General features: G+C 34.5%; 1 protein-coding gene across 1 annotated transcript; it reads left to right on the forward strand.

The window, feature by feature from the left end:
- The first annotated feature begins 17,725 nt into the window (after nt 1–17,725).
- Nucleotides 17,726–18,292, forward strand: LOC149214641 (uncharacterized). The gene has a single exon (XM_089389456.1). The coding sequence runs from the start codon at nt 17,726–17,728 to the stop codon at nt 18,290–18,292; it is 567 nt and encodes a 188-aa protein (XP_089245582.1).
- Nucleotides 18,293–25,999: the final 7,707 nt, after the last annotated feature.

Here is a 25,999-nt window from a genome sequence, read left to right on the forward strand (position 1 = left end):
TTATTAACTTATTTTTTGACATTTATAAAATTGTTCTTTTAGTTAATAAAAAACACTTTTAAAATCTTATAAAATAAATAAATTTAAAATTAAGGAAAAATCAGCAAACATCAGAAAACTTAAGATACCATTAAAATATTTGTAAACATCATTAAACTTAAGATACCATTAAGATATTAGTAAAAATCAAAGACAAAAAAATCTTGATTTTAAGGAAAAATCGAAATTATAATTCCAACCATACAAAACATAATGCTTTTATCCTAAATTCGATGGTTTTATTGACCATGAATAAAGATATATTTTGTTGTTTATACCGATACACAACATATCAATGTTGTATACTTACTTGAACTAAAGCATCTGAAATTCTGGCTATGTTTTCCTTCTTGTTCATTCTAATATTTTATTGTTATATTTTCCTTCTTAAATTTTAACTATAGAGCCTCTACAGTTTTGGCTATGTTATTTTTTCTTGTTCACTCTATTATTTTATTGTTATGCTTCTTTTCTAGTTTATTCTATTATTTTATTGTTAGAGAAATATATTTCTTTCCTCCTTTTGCCTCTTACCTCTATATATTAGACATTAAGTTCTTGTCACTACAAGATATGTACATAAAGTACATGGATTGCCTATATTTCATTTTAATTTGATAATTGTCAATTTGTACTCAAATCACATTGGAGTTTTATGGATTTTACTCTTTTAATATACTAAAAATATATATGTAAGCATGTTAAAGGAAAAATGTTTAAATTTAGAGACATGCATTGGTTCATATCATTGCATGGAGATAAGTGACGTACAATTTGCAGTTTAGGTGATTGCGATGTCTCAAGTTTATTTATTTTTATAATTTTTATAAATGGAAATAAAATCTATTAATTTTTATTATGTAATATATATAAAAGAAAGTATATGATATTAAAATAAACTAGTATGGATAAATATTTATTTTTAATTTTTTGAATGGAGAAAAACAATTGTTTGGTTGTTGATTTAATTTTTTTTTAATAGCTTTTGAATTAATATAAATTTAAGCTAATTAATTTTATAATGGATGTGAGTGCATCACAATTTTATGTAAAAATAAGATTGGTTTTTAAGTATAATAAATATAGGATTGGTTCTTTATAAAAAAAAATTGGAATATATGAATCAAAAGAAATTTACTTTCAACTTCTTAAAATAGTCTCTTTAATTTTATTTTGTACAAATATGGCATCAAAATTTTTTGCTAGATTTTCAACTTTGTAAATCTATATTTATATGTTTAATCTTCATTGTCAACACCCTTTTCAACTTTGTAAATCCATATTTCCATATTTTTAAAAATTTATTGTCAAGAAGCAAACATTCTATAAGGGTAACAACTTTGTAAATCCATATTTCTATATTTTTAAAAATTTATTGTCAAGAAGCAAACATTCTATAAGGGTAACTAACCGTATAAATGAATATCCAAAGTACATTGTAAATAGTAGGTTTACCTTAAAATAAAGTTCAATCACATGCCGATATATATGTGAGTTTATGTGTGATAAATCCTCATTATTATCTATAACTACTCTCGCTGTTTCATTTAGAAGTGTTTTTCCAGCTCCCTCATTACATGATATTTTACCATTTAGGACCTAGTCTAGTAGTTATTCTTATACTAATTGTTTGTGAGTTGAGTTCTATCATGTTTCTATATTCAAGGTATAAATAAAAAGGTATATTTAAAAAATCAATGGAAAATTGGAAACCTAAAATATCTGGTAAAAATAGGTGTTTTTAAAATCATGTAAATATATGGGGATGAATATTGTAAAAAATGAATTTTAATGGTATTTTTTAATATCTACTGAAATTAGGGGTATTCCTTAATATCACATTAGAGAACATAATATGTCATAGGTTCCATAATTGAAATACTTATTCTCTTTTATCATTTGGTACAAATCCAACAAAATACAAAGAAGAAGTTCAACATGGAGGCTCACAAATGAAGTTTCTAGAAGGGAAATGTTTTCTTTCTTTGGAACAAAAGAATCAAGAGGGATGGTAAACACAACTTTGAAATTACTTGGTTAGGTCGTTAAAAAGTTATATATGTTGTGAGTAATAAATATTTCTATCTAATCTGTTTGGATGGTGATAATCTACCCTTGCTCATGGGAAAGTTCTAAAATGTTCTATCAAGGTGATATTCGATGCCTTATGGGCATAAGACATATTTGTAATATAGTAAGCTTTATGTCCTTTGTTACCCATGTGTTTCATTTTATTGAGTTCAAAATTTTATTTTACTTTTAATAAAAGGAAGGAATTCCAAACCTTATATGAAATTATATGAGAATTCGTAATATGTGCTTCATAAAATTTCATTTATCAATGGAATTATTTCTCCCTTTGAAGGGACAAGGTGCTCATGTCTTTAAATCTCCCTTATTTAATATCCATTTGGTGAGAATTCTTAAGGTGTCATAGGTTTATGGATATTCTATAGTTCTCATGGACTCTCAAAATGACCACATGTCCCCAAGTTGGAGTCCACTTTTACACCTTAGATTCTCTACAGTAAACCCAAAATATTTTAACCATTTTTACGAATTGTGACTATCGACGTGAACCAAAAGTGTGATGATTGATGTATTTTATTTGGCGATGATGAGATGATTGACATACAATTATTTATCTTGCTAGTAGTCCAAACCCGTTAGGTTGTTAGTCATGGCACATCCTTCTTGTTCCCATTTTATGGTGTCTAGTTTTATTTCTACATCTAACTACCCCTTTATGGTAGTACACTCCCTACAGTTAGGAATTTGTCTTAGACAGTTATTCACGAACATTGAGGTGGATATACAAGAGATCATGATCTAGAGAGCCCCTAATTACTCAATTTATATACAATGAAAATGTGTTGATTTCAATGTAAATATTGACATACACATGGTTTAACACACCTATTTTGTACCCCTCATGGACCCCTTACCATATGTATGTACCACACTTTAGTGACAAACTATTGAAGATGAAGTTACTCTAATTCATGTTGAATGGGTGTTCTTTCAGATTCCATGATGGCAGGTCATATCTCTCTACCTCTTGGTTCAGTGAATAAAAAATTCCTTGAACCGAGTAGATTTGTAAAAGGGGTAGATGTAATTCTTCTCCTGACTTGGGGTTTTCTTCTTCAACAAACAAGAATGTTAGTCATCTTAAGAAAAGAAGGTTGATTGATAAGTTCATCGACCTTCGACCTTGTTATAGCTATATTTTGGACTGGATATCTAACAATTGGAAAAATCTTGAACCCTTTGGTGATCTATACCATGGTAAAGGTTATTATACTTTTGTTTTTTATGAAAAGGAAGATATGGATATAATATTTATATTTAGGGATTATTTCATGGGCTCAAGGGGAATGTTTCTCACTTAATGAACTCTATATTTCAACATCAACATGATTTCTTATGTGCATGTATGGATGATATTGCCCAATCTTACCCTTGTTTGCTAGGGTGATGGTATTTTTACATTTATTGGAGACAAATTGGGTTACCATATTACTTCTTCATAGGTCAAGGAATATAAATTCCCATGTGCGAGAATTAATGTTGGGACATATTTTGCAAAAATACTCCATAAGGCCATTGAACATGACTTGAAGGCTTGGATTAATCTTCAAGCCTTCAATTATGAGTAAGTCCCTTTTAAATGTAATTATTTCCATGAGTATCGTCACTTTGTGAAAAATTGTCCTAAGGCTGTAGTATTTGAGCTTCCTCCTATCCCAAAGACATTTTCTCAATCTAATAATAAGCAAGGAGCATTCCAACAAGTTTCAAGGAAACTTAAGAATAATTTGTCTAAGAGATATCATCCTACCAATAGGTTTTAATTTCAATATCCATCTCACTCCACTAATAGATTTGGAGCTTTACAATCTCTAAGGGCTGAAAACAAGGCTAGAGAAGCCCAATCTCATCTAACACACCATTTTGATAAGCTAATTATAAATCAAATGCATTAAAATACTATGTTTTCTTGTATCAAGAAAGAGGTTGTAACCTAGGAAAATGACAAAATCATTATTTTCGAAAAGAAGCGAGAAGAGGAAGAGGAAGTGTTCAATCCTTCCTCCTCTTCTCCTTTTTTTTTTTTTCTAAATAAGATTAATCTATTAACAAAAAAGGGGGTAAAAATACAACGTGACTGTAGTCAAAAACATTGTCCTGAAGAAAGGCAGAGTAGTCAAGATAAGCAGATAAGGAGACTGCCCAATGATAGGGAACTCAGTCTTGAACTAGTTATCAGAACCCACGCAGGGGAACAAGTTATGATCTTCTTTCTATTGCAGAGTTTACAGAAATTCAAAAATAAACAAAAATTTGACATAGCAGTTTGAACATAAACTTGCCCAATTGTATGGGCTGCAGGGCATGATAACAAGGCAACAGAGAGCAAACTAATCATCTGGAGGCTCTTCAATTATACGGCACCAACTGGTATCAGGCAGATCCCTTGCAAGAGCAGCTTCAGATTCGAAAGGACTAGGATCAACCGACGCCATCACAACATCATGAGCACTGCAAGCTTAAGCATCCGGAGCCTGCAAAGACGCACTGCCAATCCCCATCTGGAGGTTCGAAGTCAGAGCAGTGATAGAGCCAAGGCCCTCCGGATGAGAGCTAGACTCCCCCAACTGGGCTTCCTCATGGAAGACCACCGAAATGTGAGAGGTTATCCTTGGGCGGTTCAGAGAGCAGTTGAAGGTGAAAAGCGTGGAGCCAGATGAGGGAGAAGGCATGGTGTCTGGAGGACGGGGCATAGGGTAGTGGCTGGAAGTATGAAGACGCCCTCTCCCACTGCGGGTGCGAGGGTAGTGGCCGGCAAGGAAATCACTGGAAAGGGAGGGAGAATTGGAGGACGGGCTGGAAGGCGCGCGCCGAGGATGGCCCCTGTGCCACCGCATTCTATGGCTTAAATGAGGCATAGGGGAGACAACAACAGCGGGAGAAAAGCGAGGCTGAGCAGCAGCGATGACAGGGCCAGAGCAAATCAGATAAACTTCAAAACAAAGGCCAGAGGCCCAAGAGAAAAACCAGAGGATTAATGGAGGCGGCTCCGCAAAAAGACCAGAGCATAGCTCCAGATTAACCTCCCCTTTCAAGCCATGAGAGGTAGCAGGGATGATGGAGCCAACACCATACAGACCGAAACTAGAGCTGAGGCCAGAGGCTAGATAGTAATGCGAGTGAATCGACGAGAGCGGCTCCACAGCAAGCCCATGGCTGAGCCTTAATTTATCATCCCCTTTCACGCATCGAGAAGCACCCACCATTACTGTTGCATTGAAGAGAGCCGAGGTCTGAGGCAAGCTGGAGCGTGCGGAGGCATTAACCAGAGCGGAGGACATGATGGGAGATCCAGAGCCACTTGAAATAAAGCGAATGAACCCTACGCTTCTCAAATGCCGAGATCCTTCATTCAGAAGCCGATTATCCATTCTGTACTGGGTAGGCAGGTGTCGTCCCACCTCACCCCACCCCTGTCCCGTCAAATTTAAAGCCTGACTATACACCCGCATCCTGGATTCTCCTTCTTATTGTTATGTTCAAGAAATCAATCCATTTTTCTCTCATCAAATAACACAAAGTAAAAACTTATCCTAGGGATATAATAGGGGTCCATCTCACTTAAATATTTTCTTTTTGGATTACCTTGAACCAACCATTTATAAAAATCTTCCCTTATACTCAAAAAGTATTATATTCAATCTTCAACCAATTTAGTATTATTGAATATCTACATTTTTTGAATATTTTTCTGCATTCTTCCATTAAATCCATTGATTTTTTTTTTGTTGCTATGTTTAAGCTTCAATAGATTCATTATTGGATCTCCCCCTTTCTTTGATGGTTTTCTACTTTTTTTTTCATCCCTTAAAAAAAAATCCCTTGTAGCATTTGTTCACATGTACTTCACTTGTGTGGTTAGTACACACTTTTTTTAAGACTTAAAAAGGAGAGATATTAAAAGTGAAAACTAATTGTGAAACTAATTTACATTAAGAAAAAATCAGATTAAAAGTAAAAACTAAACTGAAATCAAATGTCAAATAAACCCCGAGTTCAGTTTTGTCCAGTGTAACAAAATGTTTAGAGATGTGGATTTGAGAATTAGGCTTTCTTTCCTAACATATATTTTGTGTAGGGTGTGGAACCCAACAAATGATTTACTTATTTAGTGATTTCCCACTCTCAAAAGTTTAGCAATGGAAGAGGACATAAATAAGAGGGCAAGGTATGAGATGCTATTGCTACTTAGCAATGGAAGAGCACATAAATAATAAGCAAAGGTATGAGATGCTATTGCTAGAGTTAGACATTCCTTTTGTCGGGAGCTCACACTTTCCCCCATTTGAGCAGTTGATGGAGTCTCTCGAGTAAAAACAACCTCATCGTCAAGAAGAAGAGGAAGAGACGACAGAGGGAGTTTCGTCATCCATCGATTATTTCGAGAGCATGCAAAGGTGAGAGTGGTGCGATGACAAAGATGATACAAAGCTTCCAAATATTTTTCGGGAATATAATTTGCGAGAATTTAACTTTGTATTTAACACCTGTTAGAAATTTTCTCATAGTCCTGAACATATTATTTGTAGTTTATAACCGCTGCTATCTTGTTCCATTGTGACTCTATGGAAAAATATCACCACATAGTGACAAGCCCATTGTTGATGTGTGTTATAATCATCACAATAATTCATTGATAGTCAAAGTGACTGATATGTGTTATAACAAAATTCATTGATAGTCGAAGAAATGTCAAGCCTTGTAAGCTTAGACATTACATCTATCATAGCAGGACAATATCCAGAATAAAGAGAACTCTTTCTACAAAAATGAGACGAAGTTTGGGTTTTTGATACAAATTGCAGAGGCATGATTTATGATAAGAATGACTGGGTATTCAATTTTTTTGAATTGAAAGAGTACACAAAATTGTTTGGAATTATCGATCCAAGTGATGATTGTTTAAAACCAAGGTTCAGCTTTGGAAGTCCATGAAATAGGGACATGTTCATAATGATTTAAATTAAGAACAAAGATGAAAGGAAGGAAATTTTATTGAGAATTTATTACAAAGCTAGTGGTCAACTTCGAAAAGAAATATCCATACCTGTCTCTCCATAACGCAACATTGACTTCATGGACTTCTTTCACCGCGAGAGAATAGTTGTTAGGCAACAAGATTTAGAGCTGCAGGTCATGGATGGAGGAGGAGATCATGAGGCCAGACAATATTTGGATGCTAAACCTAAGTTAGCATTTACCTATTCCATTTTTTTAAGAAATCATTCCCTCATACATATTCTTATGAGACGTTTACCGTGTCCCTAGATTTTATGATTCTTTGTCCATTGTAACAATAAATTGATTTATATATTACACTCACATATAGACGTTCACTTTTTCACTTTCATATAGAATCCCTCGGCCATGGCAAGAAGTTGAGTTGAACATAATCTCTAAAACCATCTAATTTGCTATTTTGTATAAATAATATTGCCTCTAACTAAGATTTGGCTACTCTACTAGGACACTAGGCTCACGTGGTATCTACCCGCCTGGGATCCGTAGATGGGCTGGGCTACCCAAATATGAGTAGGCAATAAGGTCGATTGGAACATAATTGAAAAAATATCATAATTTCACATTTTCCTTATGTCACTCATTTTAATGGGTTCGATGAAAATCCTAGCTCATTGGGGATATAAAAAGATTCTTGCTAAGAAACTATACTCTCAAGACTCGAATGCAACCAAACTTTCTCAGCTAACCATTTGACTTGACTACATCTTAAATTAATTATGTTTTTATTAATATTTAATATTGATAAATAATTATATTGATCAATTTAATTAAAAATATTATAAAATTAAATTAAAATACACATATATAAATATGACACTGTGTAGAATAGACAATGATGGGTATATCGTTAAGGCACTTTGTGATGTGAAAGTTATGGAAACTCTGTGGGTTGGTTGGTGTGGCCCATGCTAAATGTTATTTGTTGATGATTTTCACAGGTTAAATGACCCTAAGGCCCTAGGTTGTGGTTTCTCAAACCAAAGGTTAAGCATGCCGACATCTTAAGACTCAAACAAAATAGCAAAGAAAGCAAAAAAAAAATATACATAGAATTTTAATTATTAAATGAGTGATAGTATTTTGATTATGTGGTGATCCATAACATTGTAAAAAATACTATTTACAAAGGTTTTTGGTGACAAATTTATTACTTAAGAGATTTTAGACGGATATATAATGAAAAATAAAGGGCTTTTTCTTGTTACCTATTGGAATATGATATATTTTTTATTGGGGTTGTAAGTGGGCTAATCTTTCTTAGGGGTTGATGGGTGGAGCCCTAAAAAAAGGAGTATCCTATCTTCCAAATAGAAGTGAATCTTTCATCCATTGAGAACACAACTATAAGTGGGTACCTAACATATGTGAACAAGATAAATAATATGGAAGACAAAAATGAATCCTAAAATTAGTTCAAACTTGAGTCAATAGTGTTTTATAACTCTAAATCTCAAAATTAAAGTAAACATATTCTATCCCATCTTCCTCATAGAAGTGAACCTTTCCTCCATTGAGAAAAGAACTATAAGTAGGTACAAAACATAATATGTGAACAACATTAATATCTTGGAAGACAAGAAGTATCCTAAAATTACTTCAAACAAGAGTTAATGCCTACTCTTCCTCACACAAAGGAGGCATAAAGATGCTAAGTCTTGGGTAAATCATTGTGAAATTAAAAAAAAAGCAATCACTTCACGAAAGAAAAATAATGATAAAAGTGTGTGTGTGTGTGTGTGTCTATATATATATATATATGGGGTCAAGGAGAATAAGATATTATAAAGAGATTATTAATCATATTCCAAAAGATAAAGTATCTCTTTTCATTCACTAACATAAATAAAATAAAAAAAATATTGCTAAAATACTCATAAATTCCCACATGCTGGTAGTAAAACAAGGGGTTGAATAAATTATCACAAGCTCCATAGTAAAGCAAGAGGTTGGATAGTTCATGTTAGTGTCAGTATGTGCATACTGCCATCAGTGATCAAAACTCCTCTTTTCATCATATTTGGGTCTCACTAATTTTTTTTTGTCATTCCACTTAGGTCCTCATTCAAAAATGTACTCACTGATAGTAGCCCTAGTAAAAATACCTCACTCGCCTACACTCCATCTACCTCACTTACCTTTTCCCATGCACTCCTGGTTATGTTACCCTCCATTCCCTAACTTCCATGTCATCTCCCGCATCCACGTCATTCATTTGTCTCATGAATATTTGATACTATGATTTGTCCTATACGCTACATTGCCTTCAAACATTGTTTCCAAACCAATGAGGACGAATTTACAAAAACTAAAAGAGGTTTGTTCTACCAACATTCTCATGTACAAAAATATCTCTCAGTTTTCTAATAGTTATTATGGTTTGGGATTTATAGATGACGCTTTGCAGACATATTTTCCCAAATTTTGTTGTTTAGCCATACTTTTGCAGAACATATTGTGGCTAATCAGAGATGAGTCTTGCAAAACTGGAAGAATTTTATGTTCCTAATATGTCAAAGTACAATAACCTACTTCATATTTTACATGGATATTATAAAATGAGAGATACATGTACATATTTATAGCCTATTTTTTAGACTGTGCAAAGTCCTGTTTCAATAACCTTTTTGCAGAGAATATTGGGAACATCTAGAGCTGAATTTTGGGAAAAGGAGAGAATTTTATCTCAAAAATATATTTATATACAATAACCTCTCTCATGTTTTACAGATATTTCTTGGATTGAGATATACAAAGGGATGACTAGACCCTATTTTGCAGAATTACGGGAGGAAAATGCTCAAAGACAGTTAGCCACCTCATCAACTAAGAGTTGCAATCAAAGTCGAATTTCTCTTCCTTGTCATTTAAAATCCATAATGATAGTGCCAATTAGATACATTAGTTTTTAAATTCCTACATTTCCTCTCTATTTGTGCAAAATAGTTTAGGATATATGTAAAAAGATCTTGAGATTTTTATCAAGATGTTTTAGTTTAGAATTTGTATAAATACTTCATCATTTGAAGTAAGAAATGGTTGGACTCTCTTGGATGTTCTAATAGCTTTCAGACATTGGCATGGAATATATTGGATGAAGTTGTAGCTATTTTGGTGAGATTCCTATGGTATGGTATTTTGATCTTGTTTCTTCTTCAGTTTCATATGTGTGAATGTTTTGTTCCTTTCATGATCCATTTCCCTCTAATTGTGTTTGATTTTCAAGGTGTGATAAGAAGAATTCATTTTTGTATGCTCTGTTTTGGGAAAATCATCATATATTGTTTCATTTCTTCAGTTTAAAAAGAATTCATGACCCTCATGCTTTTTTTAGCATCTCACTAGTCTAAACCATCTCATCACTATACTACGAACTTTAATGTACCTTGCCTACCTTTCCCCATTAGATGTCTGCAATTCAGATTCACTTTTCCCTTACCTAGTTCATTCTCTCACCTAATTCACTCATCCTTGTGACTACCCAACCAAAATCAAATCAAACAACCCTCTGCGCTTTACATCTAGCCTAAAACCCTAATCTATCTAGCCATGTTGGCTGTGGTCCTTTGGAGAGAGCCCTCTCCGGCTTGTTAGGGCTAGCTACCAAGTCAAAGGACTGGTCTGTGGTTACCTCAGCTAGACTATTTCTCAGCCTTGGAGATCTAGTGGAGTGATGACATATTGGTGCCGTTTCTGGGGATGAAAGCTCTACCTTCCCCAGGAAAGAGAGATAATGACTTAGATCCTATTGTTTCTGGTGGACAACAGTTGGGCACAAGAAGGTTGAATCATCCACTTAGCGACTCCATTGTTCAAGATCCCGAGCTTCAATGTTCAGAGCGACTTCACTGCAAAAAAATCTAGATTTCTGAGCATTGATGATAATCACTGATGACAGGGTATCTAGCAAATCCTTTATCGAGGGAAATATTACTAACCTTTAGGAATGAGTTAGTAGAATTTCAGATTGATCATAATTTCTCAACATCAGTATTTCGTTGTTTGAAATCGAGTCGACTTAAACGTGAAGGTAAAAATTGTTTTCTTGCTTTAGTTGCTGAAAGATTAGAAAATGAAATTGAACTATTGGATGTTCAAATTGAATCATATGATTTCCAAGATCCTAAACTATTCTTGGAAACTCTCCCTCGTCCCAAAGAATAAAAGGTAAGGCTTCCCTTGGATGGTTGGATTGGAAGATGTTTTGATTTACAACAGGGATGTGACAATCTCTAGTTGAGAGAATATGTTAATGAGTTGGGGCATCAGATAGAATCTGGTTGTTATGTTCCTATAGCAGCATATATGGAATATTTCCTTAAGTTGAATGACAAACCATATTTCCTTTTACAGGGTGAGAGGTATTATGTGTATATATTGTTGGTGGAATTTCCAATTATGTTCTGGTTCAAGCACCGTCAAAAACCCTCATCATTATAACAACTGCTTGATTAGTTGATTTGGAACTTTAGTATCACTTGATTCAATGATTTTGCAGTAGATTAGAGTAGGATAAGTGTGCAATATGCTTGTTGGACAAGCATCTTTCAACATCTAGTTTAGAGTTTGCAGTGTGTGTTTTTCACTGTTCAGTTTGGTTGTAATTTTTTGACCGTGTTAGCCAACATGGTTAGGCACTTGGCCTATGTTGTTCTTGACACCTCCAAGGAGCTTCCATCCCCAATAAGGCCGATGTTAGTGTCAATATGTGAAGACTATCATCAGTGATCAAAACTCGTCTTTTCATATTCATATTTGGGTCTCGCTCAGAAATGTTTGTCATTCCACCTAGGTCCTCATTCAAAAATTTACTCACTAACGGTAGCCCTAGTAAAAAAACCTCACTCACCTACACTCCATCTACCTCCCTTGACCTTTTCCCATGCACTCCTAGTTATGTTACCCTCCATTCCCTAACTTCCATGTCATCTCCTGCATCCACGTCATTCATTTATCATGATCAGTTGAAACTATGATTTTTGCTATACGCTACATTGACTTCAAACATTGTTTCCAAACCAATGAGGACGAATTTTCAGAAACTGAAATATGTTTTTTTCTGCCAACATCCTCATGTACAAAAAATTCTCTCAGTTTTCTAACAACTATTATGGTTTGGGATATACATAAATGACATTTTGTAGACATATTTTTCCAAATTTTGTTGTTTAGTCATACTTTTGTAGAACATATCATGGCCAATACAAGATGACTCTTGAGGAAATGGAAGAGGCTTATGTTCCTAATATTCCAAAGTACGAAAACCTACTTCATATTTTACACAGATATTACAAAATTAGATATACATGTACATATTTATAGCTTATTGTTCGGACTGTGCAAAGTCGTGTTTGAGTCACCTTTTTGCAAAGCATATTGGGAATAGATGAGCTGAATTTAGGGAACCTCAGAGAGGTTTATCTCAAGAATATATTTATCTACAATAACCCCTCTCACCGTTTACAAATATATCTTAGATTGAGATATAAAAAGGGATGACATGACCCTATTTTGTAGAATTAGGGGAGGAAAATGCTCAAAGATAGTTAGCCACCTCATCAACTAAGAGTTGCAATCAGATTCAAATTTCTCTTCCTTGTCAACAAAAATCCATAATTATAGTGCCAAGTAGATACATTAGTTTTTAATGTCCTACATTTCATTTCTATTTGTGCAAAATGGTTTAGGATATTTGTAAAAAGATCTTGAGACGTTTATCAAGATATTTTAGTTTTGAAATTGTATAAATATTTCATCATTTGAAGTAAGAAAGGGTTGGACTCTCTTGGATGTTGTAATAGCTTTTAGACTTTGGCATGGAATATATTGGATGAAGTTGTAGCTATTTTGGTGGGATTCGTGTGGTATGGTATTTTGATCCTGTTTCTTCTTCAGTTTCATAGGTGTGAACATTTTGTTCCTTTCATGATCCATTTCACTCTAATTGTGTTTGATTTTCAGGGTGTGATAAGAAAAATTCATCTTTGTATGCTCTATTTTGGGAAAATCATCATATATTGTTTCATTTCTTCAGTTTAAAAAGAATTCATGACCCTCATGCTCTTTTTAGCATCTCACTAGTCTAAACCATCTCATCACTATACTACGAAGCTTAATGTACCTTGCCTACCTTACCCCATTTGATGTCTGCAATTCAGATTCACTTTGCCCTGACCTAGTTCATTCTCTGACCTAATTCACTCATCGTTGTAACTACCCAACCAAAATAAAATCAAACGACCTCGTGCACTTTACATCTAGCCTAAAACGCTAATCTATCCAACCCTCTTGGCTGTGATCCTTTGGAGAGAGCCCTCTCCGGCTTGGTAGGGCTAGCTACCAAGTGAAAATATTGGTGTGTGGTTAGATCAACTGACTCTTTCTCAGCCTTGGAGATCCGGAGGAGTGATAACAGTTCCTAAAATTTCTTGTTAAAAGAGATAAAGTTCATACTCAATCATACATCATTTTGCAATATGCACAAAATATGTATTATAAATATATTACTAAACTTGTCTTTCTCAAATCAAAACCCAAGACATGAAACCAAATACTTTTACCTTTGTTAATGTCATCAATGCATATGCCATAAAATAGGGAAAGACAATTCATGCATACACAATTAAAATTGGATTTGAATGGAATCTCTCAATGGGAAAGTCTTTATAGAGACCAAGAGAAAGATTGCAAATGTTTTATGGACACCAAAAACAAGATTGCAAACAAGGTTAGTTTATTCTAACTTAAGTTATCATAAATGATTCATCACCACTATTAGCCAACGGAAAATATGATGGAAACTTCATGTGCAACATCTTACTATCTAAAATAAATTAATATGCCAAATTTATAAATTAGGGATCCTCAAAACATTGAGGCCTCAACAATGCTAACAAGTCTTATGAATGTTTGAGAAAGAAGCAACATGTAGAGAAATACTGTCATCTAAAAATTAAACGAAAAATATTAAAATTTAATGGTTAATTTATTGTCATAGAATAAATAAGAAATCACATTGAAATATTTAAAATTATTGCTAACCATTTTTTTAAAAGTATTATTTATTATTTTATTTTAAAGGTGATAAAAGTAATTATAATTTAGTTGTTTAGCAATAATAAATACAATTCTTAGTAGTTTTTAGTGGTTAATGTAGATCAAATTATTATTATATAATAAAACCATGATATTTAAAATACTTTATTTATGGTTGGATAGTTCCTAAAATTTCATGGGTTAAAAGAGAGAAATTCATACTCAATCAAAATACTGATAAAATGTTTTTCCAAATGCAACATGGAGACATGAAACCAAAGAGTTTTTCCTTTGCTAATGTATTTATTACATATTCCATGAAACAGGGCAAGTCAATTCATAAACAATTAAAATTGGATTTGAATAGGATGTCCTAGTGGGAAAAGCTTTATGGAAACCAAAAACAAGATTGCAAACAAGGTCATTTGATTCTAAATTAAGTTAACATAAATGAACATCAACAATATTAACCAAGGAAAAATATAATGGAGACTATGTACAATACGTAACTATTTAAAATAATTTTATAAATTGAAGTTCCTCAAACCATTAACACCTCAACCATGCAAGCAAGGTCTCTGCATGTTTAAGAAGGAACTTCAATTTATATAATAATATGATTATTTATATAATGCATTATAATCTATGAATTATGGTATGGAATATTATATGGCCATTTTAGGGACCCTTATAATAAGAAGACCCCTACTATAGAGTTTATTTTCAGGTTAGAGTGATAATTTGGATTTCAAGTAATACATAATGGACATAAACCATTTTTCAATTAAGGTTTTCACATAACTTTCTAAGAAGTTGTCTTATAATTCTAATTTTAGATGAAATACTAAGACATTGTAAATAGATATTAATTTCAATGACATGTTGTATACCTAACTAAAGAATTTGTCATATTTTGTGGTCCTTTAACTAGAGGATTTGTGATGTTTTATGATTACCATAGAGATGTGGTTAGAGGATTAACCATATTTTATAATATAATATTTGAAACATCTATAAAATTTTGTTAAAAATATATATCTACATATCAAAATAATTTATATATTTATAATAATAAGTTCATTATATTATTTAATCAATTTTTTTATGCATAAATATTTCAAGCTTTAGTATAAGATAGGAAATATTTTAACTATTTTCAGAATTAGAATATTTCAACCACACTCCACACATGTAGATGTTTTCTCCACACCACAAGAACCAATACATATAGCAATTACAATCTTATAGTATTGTGAGAAATTAATGATACAAGTAAGACTTATTAATTCCAATAACAACATCTCTAACCATTTTTAAAACATTACAAGTGACCACCCCATTAGGGTTTATGCCAATTGCAACCCAAGATTATTAGCACCATTGAACACCATTAACACTTGCAATGTTTCATGGTCTTTGTAGAAATATAATGTCAAACTTCCAAATCTTGGATATCCCCTAAACTATTCAATAGAAATCTCAATATGCATATCTCAAAACCCCAATGAAGTACAATTTATTCAATCCTCCTAGATTGCAAATTATTTGAACAAAGCATCCATCTTGGCTTGAACCTAAATTTCTCTTTATAACTATGGAAATACAATTTCACTTCATCATTACTTCTTTCACTTTTAATTATGGAGATTCATTATCAATTATTTCACTAATAAAAATAATATTTATATATATGCAATAATTAATAAACTATCTTCTACTAAGTTTAATATAAGTAGCACAACCATATAAATTAAATGGTTGGTGCTATTTTAAGGCATTGTTTGATGTGGTAATTGAGAGGTGTGTGGAGAAAACGCTCTGCAACTTGAGAAAAACTTGAAGTTGGCGCTAGTTTTGGTTTTAAGGTTTCATGGCGGGTCGCGCAGGAGGGAGCGCTGCTCCCTCCTACAGTCAAGCTGTCATGGAGGGAGGCAGGGAGGCAGGAGGGAAACAGTTCAAAACACTAATGGGAAAGTTTGCAAAAACAAGAGGAAAGGAAACAGTGGGACGCAATGAGATCCCAGATCAGGAAGAAGAGCAACAAGACTCAAGTCTAGAAAGGGAGAAAGGAGGAAGCAACAAGAAAAGGCTTCAAATGAAAACTACGGGAGCATGAAAATCCAAATCGAGCATCAGCCCCAGGGTCATATTAAGTGATCCTACGATTCAAGCGCATAGGAACGATATGAGAGAACATGCGATCATCTGCAAGTTTATGGGAATATGGCCAACGGAGAGAGCTTTACACATCTGGATCAGGAGCCACTGGAAGCCCAAAGGAGAGATACATTTGCATGTGGGTTCAAAGGGCTTCTTCACGGTAGTGTTTGCGAGCCTAGAGGACAAGGACAGAGTGTTTGAAGGGGGACCGTACTTCTATGCTGCAACAAGACTTTACATGCAGCCATGGACGATGAACTTTGTCCCGAAACGGGAAACATTCACATCTGTACCAGTTTGGATAACATTGTACTCACTACCTCTGGACTACTGGCAACCAAAGTCACTGAAAACCATAGGCAACAAGCTGGGGCATTTTGTAAAAATATCAGAAGCAACTCTCAAAGGTAAATATACCTCCTTTGCTAGAATATGTGTGGAAATGGATCTATCTGGAGCCCTCCCAGATGCAATAATCCTAGAGGTCTATGATGAGGAATGGACGCAAATGGTAGACTATGAGCACATACCTTTCAGATGCTGGAAGTGTCATGAACATGGCCATCTATTCAAAGATTGCCCCACAAACTATATGGAAAATAGTGGAAAGACCCTTATGGACAAAGATCATGAGGATTTTACCAAGGTTGGAGGCAAAGGGAAAGGGGGAAAAGATTGCATAAGAAGACAAGTGAAGACAAACAGACAAGACACAATAGCTTTAAAATACTTGAGGAAGTAGAGAAGAACGTAGAAATAGACCCAGTCAAGGATAACATCCCAAAGGAGCAGGATATGGAAGCTGAAATGGAGGATATCCCAGTATATGATCGGAAAATAGAGGGACTACAAAGTTGTATGGAGATCAGCAAGGACCAAGAAACGACCCCAAGTGAGGCAGGTACGGAGGATCATGAACTGCAGGAGATATTAGACAGAGAAAACTAGATCTAGAGCAATTTTTGGAACAGGGGAAGAACAAAGGTGTGGACTCACTACCTAAAGAAGATTATGATCGAGTCCAACAACTCTTTCTATGGAGGGCACAATCAAAGGGAATTGGAGTCAAAATAAACCATGAAAGCCAAGAACAGAGTGGGGTCAAAGTGATGGAGAACCCGCAGACATCATCGCCAAAAAACTCAGGAAGGAAAAAAGGAAGGAAAAGATAGAATGAGTTGCTAACAGAATGTGGGAAACTGATGATTAACCCAGTTAAGATGAGAGATCTTACCAGCTACTCTTTTACTAATCTTTCTTAATGAAGCTCACAACCTGGAATATTAGAGGGTTAGGGAGTAGAAGAAAACAGAGAAATCTCAACAATAGATTAAAGGAGGAAAAACTAGACATGGTCTTTATTCAAGAAACAAAATGCTCAATGGAAAAAATAAGAGAAATCCATAAGAAATGGTTAATTAAGTATGATTATTTAGAGGTGAAAGCCATTAATTCTGCAGGAGGGATTCTCACACTATGGGATCCACAAAAGCTAGTAATACTGGATGCTGAAGCGTCCAAGAACTATCTTTCTCTGGTGTGCCAGCTTACAAGGGATAGGGAGACCTACATGATAACTAATGTGTATGGCCCTCAACAGCATGTAGAGAAACTTAAACTTCTTAACTCCTTGGAAGGTCTCAGAGCACGTTATCCCAACATACCCTGGATACTAGCAGGGGATTTCAACATGATAAGATCTCTCTCGGAGAGAAAAGGAGGTACCAGACAGCTGGGCAGAGACTCTGAAGCTTTCCAAGATTTCCTCATGAACATGGGACTAGTGGACACCGAAACTTCAAATGTGACATTCACTTGGAATAACAAAAGAGGTGGAGTTTCTCAAGTGGCGTCAAAACTGGATAGGTTTATCGTCTCCGAGGATCTCATCCTCACAGGAGCAGCCTTTTCAGTATCCATTCTGCCCTTTGGTGGCTCGGATCATTGACATGTACAACTAGAAGCTTCCTTTATGGGCACACCGAGGAACATGCCTTTTAGATTTGAAAATGCTTGGCTCTCTAACCCCAACTTCACCAGAAACATTGCCAATTGGTGGAAGGAGGATTTGAACATCCAGGGTACTAAGGTGTACATGCTCCAGTAGAGACTAAAACACATTAAATCCAAACTCAAGGATTGGAAAAAAAAAGAATTTGGTGATATCATCAAAACCAGAATGAGTACGAAGTAGAAGCTCCAGGAGGTCAATATGATCAATATCATAGAGGGCTTCAATGAGGAAAGACAGAAACTGACTGATTCTCTGCAGGAAGAATGGGAGAAATGCTGTCTACAAGAGGAAACTTTTTGGAGACAGAAATCCCGGATCTAATGGATCAAAGAGGGAGAAAGGAACACTAAATTCTTTCACAAATCTACTATGGCTCACAAGGCACATAACAAAATCAATAAGCTAAAGGACTCTCAAGGTTTTGAACTTGTCACTCACAAGGACATGGAGTCAACCCTAGTACAACACTTCTTGGACATTGCAAAGGAGCCAATGGAAGACAGATCCAGGTTCATTACGAAGATCACTCAGTACATTCCCAGGTTGGTCACCAATGAGGAAAACCACAATCTCAACAGGCTAGTCTCGGAAGAAGAGGTTAGTGAGGTGATCAAGGAAATGCAAAATGGAAAAGCACGAGGACCAGATGGCTTCAATGTCGATTTCTTCAAAGCCTGCTGGGATATAGTCAAACAGGACATACTTGAGGTAGTTGAAGACTCAAGGCAACACAAAAAGGTTCTAAAAGCACTAAACGCAACCTTTATAGCTTTAATCCCCAAAAAGGAAAATGCTGTCACCCCGGATGGGTTTAGACCCATAGCCTTATGTAATGTGGTTTAAAAAATCATCTCCAAAGTGATAGCCAACAGACTCAAGCCACTGCTACCTTTGTTCATATCTGAGGAGCAAACACGCTATGTGGAGGGAAGGCAGATTCTTAACAACATTATCCAAGCCCATGAGGTGGTACACTCTCTCAAACACAACAAGCAAGCAGGTATGATCATCCAATTAGACCTTGTGAAGGCCTATGACAAACTCAGCTGGTCTTACATCAGAGCCATTCTTAAAGCCTATGGATTTAACCAAGACTGGATAAGATGGGTTATGGCTTTAGTCACCTCGACCAGTTTCTCCATTCTGCTTAATGGAGCTCCTTCCAATACTTTTACACCTTCCAGGGGACTCAAATAAGGTCATCCAATCTCTCCCTTCCTCTTTGTACTCATTATGGAAGGGCTTGGTAGAGCAATCAAAATGGCAAATGCTGAAGGTAGAATTCAGGGAATCAAGCTCACCCCGAATGGAGAGGCCAACACTCATCAACAATTTGTGGATGACATGATGCTGCAGGGTGTACCCATAGTTAGGGAGGCTAAATCAATCAAAGATATCTTAAACGACTTCACTATGGCAGCGGGGACAGAGGTAAGCCTAACCAAGTCCAAGGTTTTTTTCTTTAACACTAATATTGCAATACAGAGAAATATCACTAGGATTCTGGGTCTTCAAAGGGAATAGTTACCTTCCAAATATATAGGCGTTCCTCTTACTGACAAACCCCTGGGTAAGCATATATGGGAACCAATTTTAAACAAGCTTCAGGACAAAATCAACAATTGGACATACATAGCTTTAAACTTTGCAGGGTGCCTGGTGCTCACCAAGGCGGTATTGCAGAGCATTCCCATTTTTATGTTGGTAGCTATACCGGCTTCTCAGGGCATAAAGCAACAAATAAGAAACATTCAAAGGAATTTTCTGTGGGGCAGAGGGGAAAAGAAAAATAAGTGGGTTCTAGTTGCCTGGGACAAGCTCCGCAAACCCAAAAGCCATGGTGGTTTGGGTCTGGATGATCTGGAGACTCTGAGTCAGTCTTCGGGAGCCAAGCTGTGGTGGCGCTGGATGAAGGAGTCGAGAGCACCATGGGCCAAGCTTTGGACTCAAAAGTATGCCAAGCACTGGTAGGAATAGGATCACATTAGAATGACAGGACAAATCAGGGGCTCATACATCTGGAACCTTGCATGGGAGAACAAAAGCATTATCCAGAAGCACTGTTTTTGGGAAATTAGAGCTAGGGACCGGGCTTGATTCTGGGAGGACAGCTGGCAACAGGAACCCATCCTAAACAGGAATGAACTGGCAGACCTGGAAAGGGACACAGATAACAAAGGTCTCTTATTAGTAAAAGACTTCTGGGATCAAGGGAGGAACAAGGATAAATGGAGGAAATGGAAGAATCTAAGTTACAACGAAGAAATCCCTTTGAAGGACATGGCAGAGGCTCTTACTAAGGATGTAAAACAAAGAAGGATTCTGGTCTCCTCTTCTCCTGACCAATTAAGATGGGGCAAGAACAATGAAGGTAACTACAATCTCAAAGAGGCTAAATAGGCAATCACTGGATTTAACTTGGTAAAACTTGAGAAAGTCTAGCAGGAGCTATGGCAGACCTCTCAATGGATGAAAATAAAATTATTTATCTGGCGTGTTCATCAAAGGAAAATCCTAACTTGGGAAAACCTTACGAAGAAAGGTTTCATTGGCCCCTCTAAATGTTAGCTTTGCGGCTTGCAGGAGGAAACGATTGAACACTTGCTTAATTTGTGTTTCTTTCTACCAAAATTTGGGATTGGGTGGCCTCAAGCTTCAGACGTACCGACAGGGATAGGCTCAGCATATCCAATACATTAGCAAAATGGAGGAAAAACTTCTCAGAAAATGAAATCATCAACAAAGCCTGGATGCTAACTCCAGGCTTTGTCATTTGGAATATTTGGAAAGAAAGAAATAGAAGAATCTTCAAAAACAAAGCCAGAGAACCCCAGCTTATCATCAATTAGATTTTGAAACAGCTCAAGGAAACAGTCAGAAGCATTCTGAGAACGAAACCGACGAACCCTCCTTTGCCTCAGGAGACACAAATTCTCATTAATCTGGATCTTCAAGCAATCAACCCTCATGGTGTGAAGAAGGATCTGAGAACTTTAAACACAAGGGAGAAGGGTTGGCAGCCCCCTCCTCAGGGCTTTTTCAAAGTAAATATTGATGGAGCCTACGAGGGTAATCCTGGGGAAGCTGGCTTTGGTGGAGCCATCCGGGATCCTGAGGGACATATAAAATATATCTACCATGGACACCCGGGAAAGGGCACCAACAACATGGTCCTCATTCAAAAATTTACTCACTGACGGTAGCCCTAGTAAAAAAACCTCACTCACCTACACTCTATCTACCTCCCTTGATCTTTTCCCATGCACTCCTAGTTATGTTACCCTCCATTCCCTAACTTCCATGTCATCTCCTGCATCCACGTCATTCATTTATCATGATCAGTTGAAACTATGATTTTGCTATACGCCACATTGACTTCAAACATTGTTTCCAAACCAATGAGGACGAATCTTCAGAAACTGAAATATGTTTTTTCTGTCAACATCTTCATGTACAAAAAACTCTCTCAGTTTTCTAACAGCTATTATGGTTTGGGATATACATATGACATTTTGTAGACATATTTTTCCAAATTTTGTTGTTTAGTCATACTTTTGCAGAACATATTGTGGCCAATACAAGATGACTCTTGAGAAAATGGAAGAGGTTTATGTTCCGAATATTCCAAAGTACAAAAACCTACTTCATATTTTACACAGATATTACAAAATTAGATATACATGTACATATTTATAGCCTATTGTTCGGACTGTGAAAAGTCGTGTTTGAGTCACCTTTTTGCAGAGCATATTGGGAATAGATGGAGCTAAATTTTGGGAACCTCAGAGAGGTTTATCTCAAGAATATATTTATCTACAATAACCCCTCTCACCATTTACAAATATATCTTAGATTGAGATATAAAAAGGGATGACATGACCCTATTTTGTAGAATTACGGGAGGAAAATGCTCAAAGACAATTAGCCACCTCATCAACTAAGAGTTGCAATCAGATTCAAATTTCTCTTCCTTGTCAACAAAAATCCATAATGATAGTGCCAAGTAGATACATTAGTTTTTAATGTCCTACATTTCATTTCTATTTGTGCAAAATGGTTTAAGATATTTGTAAAAAGATCTTGAGATGTTTATTAAGATATTTTAGTTTTGAAATTGTATAAATATTTCATCATTTGAAGTAAGAAAGGGTTGGGCTCTCTTGGATGTTGTAATAGCTTTCGGACTTTGGCATGGAATATATTGGATGAAGTTGCAGGTATTTTGGTGGGATTCCTGTGGTATGGTATTTTGATCCCGTTTCTTCTTCAGTTTCATAGGTGTGAACATTTTGTTCCTTTCATGATCCATTTCACTCTAATTGTGTTTGATTTTCAGGGTGTGATAAGAAAAATTCATCTTTGTATGCTCTATTTTGGGAAAATCATCATATATTGTTTCATTTCTTCAATTTAAAAAGAATTCATGGGCCTCATGCTCTTTTTAGCATCTCACTAGTCTAAACCATCTCATCACTATACTACGAAGCTTAAAGTATCTTGCCTACCTTACCCCATTTGATGTCTGCAATTTGGATTCACTTTGCCATGACCTAGTTCATTCTTTGACCTAATTCACTCATCGTTGTAACTACCCAAGCAAAATCAAATCAAACAACCTCATGCACTTTACATCTAGCCTAAAACACTAATCTATCCAACCCTCTTGGCTGTGATCCTTTGGAGAGAGCCCTCTTCGGCTTGGTAGGGCTAGCTACCAAGTGAAAATATTGGTGTGTGGTTAGCTCAGCTGGACTCTTTCTCAGCCTTGGAGATCCGGAGGAGTGATAATAGTTCCTAAAATGTCTTGTTAAAAGAGATAAAGTTCGTACTCAATCATACATCATTTTGCAATATGCACAAAATATGTATTATAAATATATTACTAAACTTGTCTTTCTTAAATCAAAACCCAAGAGATGGAACCAAATAATTTTACCTTTGTTAATGTCATCAATGCATATGCCATAAAATAGGGAAAGAAAATTCATGCATACACAATTAAAATTGGATTTGAATGGAATCTCTCAATGGGAAAGTCTTTATAGAGACCAAGAGAAAGATTGCAAATGTTTTATGGACACCAAAACCAAGATTGCAAACAAGTTTATTCTAACTTAAGTTATCATAAATGATTCATCACCACTCCTATTAGCCAACGGAAAATATGATGGAAACTTCATGTGGAACATCTTACTATCTAAAATAAATTAATATGCCAAATTTATAAATGAGGGCTCCTCAAAACATTGAGGCCTCAACAATGCTAACAAGGCTTATGAATGTTTGAGAAAGAAGCAATATGTAGAGAAATACTGTCATCTAAAAATTAAACGAAAAATATTAAAATTTAATGGTTAATTTATTGTCTTAGAATAAATAAGAAATCACATTGAAATATTTAAAATTATTGCTAACCAGTTTTTTAAAAGTATTATTTATTATTTTATTTTAAATGTGATAAAAGTAATTATAATTTAGTTGTTTAGCAATAATAAATACAGTTATTAGTAGTTTTTAGTGGTTAATGTAGATCAAATTATTATTATATAATAAAACCATGATATTTAAAATACTTTATTTATGGTTGGATAGTTCCTAAAATTTGACGGGTTAAAAGAGAGAAATTCATACTCAATCAAAATACTGATAAAATGTTTTGCCAAATGCAACATGGAGACATGAAACCAAAGAGTTTTTCCTTTGCTAACGTATTTATTACATATTCCATGCAACAGGGCAAGTCAATTCATAAACAATTAAAATTGGATTTGAATAGGATGTCCTAGTGGGAAAAGCTTTATGGAAACCAAAAACAAGATTGCAAACAAGGTCATTTGATTCTAAATTAAGTTAACATAAATGAACATCAACAATATTAACCAAGGAAAAATATAATGGAGACTATGTACAATACGTAACTATCTAAAATAATTTTATAAATTGAAGTTCCTCAAACCATTAACACCTCAACCATGCAAGCAAGGTTTCTCCATGTTTAAGAAGAAACTTCAATTTATATAATAATATGATTATTTATATAATGCATTATAATCTATGAATTATGGTATGGAATATTATATGGCCATTTTAGGGACCCTTATAATAAGAAGACCCCTACTATAGAGTTTATTTTCAGGTTAGAGTGATAATTTGGATTTCAAGTAATACAAAATGGACATAAACCATTTTTCAATTAAGGTTTTCACATAACTTTCTAAGAAGTTGTCTTATAATTCTAATTTTAGATGAAATACTAAGACATTGTAAATAGATATGAATGTCAATGACATGCTGTATACCCAACTAAAGAATTTGTCATATTTTGTGGTCCTTTAACTAGAGGATTTGTGATGTTTTATGATTACCATAGAGATGTGGTTAGAGGATTAACCATATTTTATAATATAACATTTGAAACATCTATATAATTTTGTTAAAAATATATATCTACATATCAAAATAATTTATATATTTATAATAATAAGTTCATTATATTATTTAATCAATTTTTTTATGCATAAATATTTCAAGCTTTAGTATAATATAGGAAATATTTTAACTATTTTCAGAATTAGAATATTTCAACCACACTCGACACATGTAGATATTTTCTCCACACCACAAGAACCAATACATATAGCAATTACAATCTTATAGTATTGTGAGAAATTAATGATACAAGTAAGACTTATTAATTCCAATAACAACATCTCTAACCATTTTTAAAACATTACAAGCGACCACTCCATTAGCGTTTATGCCAATTGCAACCCAATATTATTAGCACCATTGAACACCATTAACACTTGCAATGTTTCATGGCCTTTGTAGAAATATAATGTCAAACTTTCAAATCTTGGATATCCCCTAAACTATTCAATAGAAATCTTAATATGCATATCTCATAACCTCGATGAAGTACAATTTATTCAATCCTCCTACGTTGCAGATTATTTGAACAAAGCATCCGTCTTGGCTTGAACCTAAAATTCTCTTTATAACTATGGAAATGCAATTTCACTTCATCATTACTTCTTTCACTTTTAATTATGGAGATTCATTATCAATTATTTCACTAATAAAAATAATATTTATATATATGCAATAATTAATAAACTATCTTCTACTAAATTTAATATAAGTAACACAACCATATAAATTAAATGGTTGGTGCTATGTTAAGGCATTGTTTGATGTGAAGTCACTTGTTTGATTTCCTACCCTGATCTCATGATATATTGGACATGATGAAGATGTAGACCCACCAATATTACAAAAGAAAATAAAAATTATAAGTTAAAAATATATACATAAAAAACATGGAACACTATTCACCAGGGAGATTATTAATTTGTAAAAAAACCTTGTTATAATACCATGGCTTATCAATGTCGTATGCCAAAAAACTATAAGTTGATTCATATGTGTAACACCCTCTTTTTCATGTAAATATATTTATGATTATATGTTTTAAAAACTAGTATTGTAACTCGTTGACTGCCACCATAAACAAAAACTGAGTGTAGATCAGATTTTTATAATAAATAACTGGGATTTTAAGCTAGAAAATCTGCGAAAGGGAAGCTTGTGAATATGAAAATTAGATATTCAGATAATTATCCACTGAGTTGAAGATATATA

The sequence above is a fragment of the Pinus tabuliformis genome, chromosome 1_1, assembly GCF_031772625.1.
Source record: "Pinus tabuliformis cultivar Carrire ecotype Pingquan chromosome 1_1, CPIR1, whole genome shotgun sequence".
Classification (NCBI taxonomy): Eukaryota; Viridiplantae; Streptophyta; class Pinopsida; order Pinales; family Pinaceae; genus Pinus; species Pinus tabuliformis.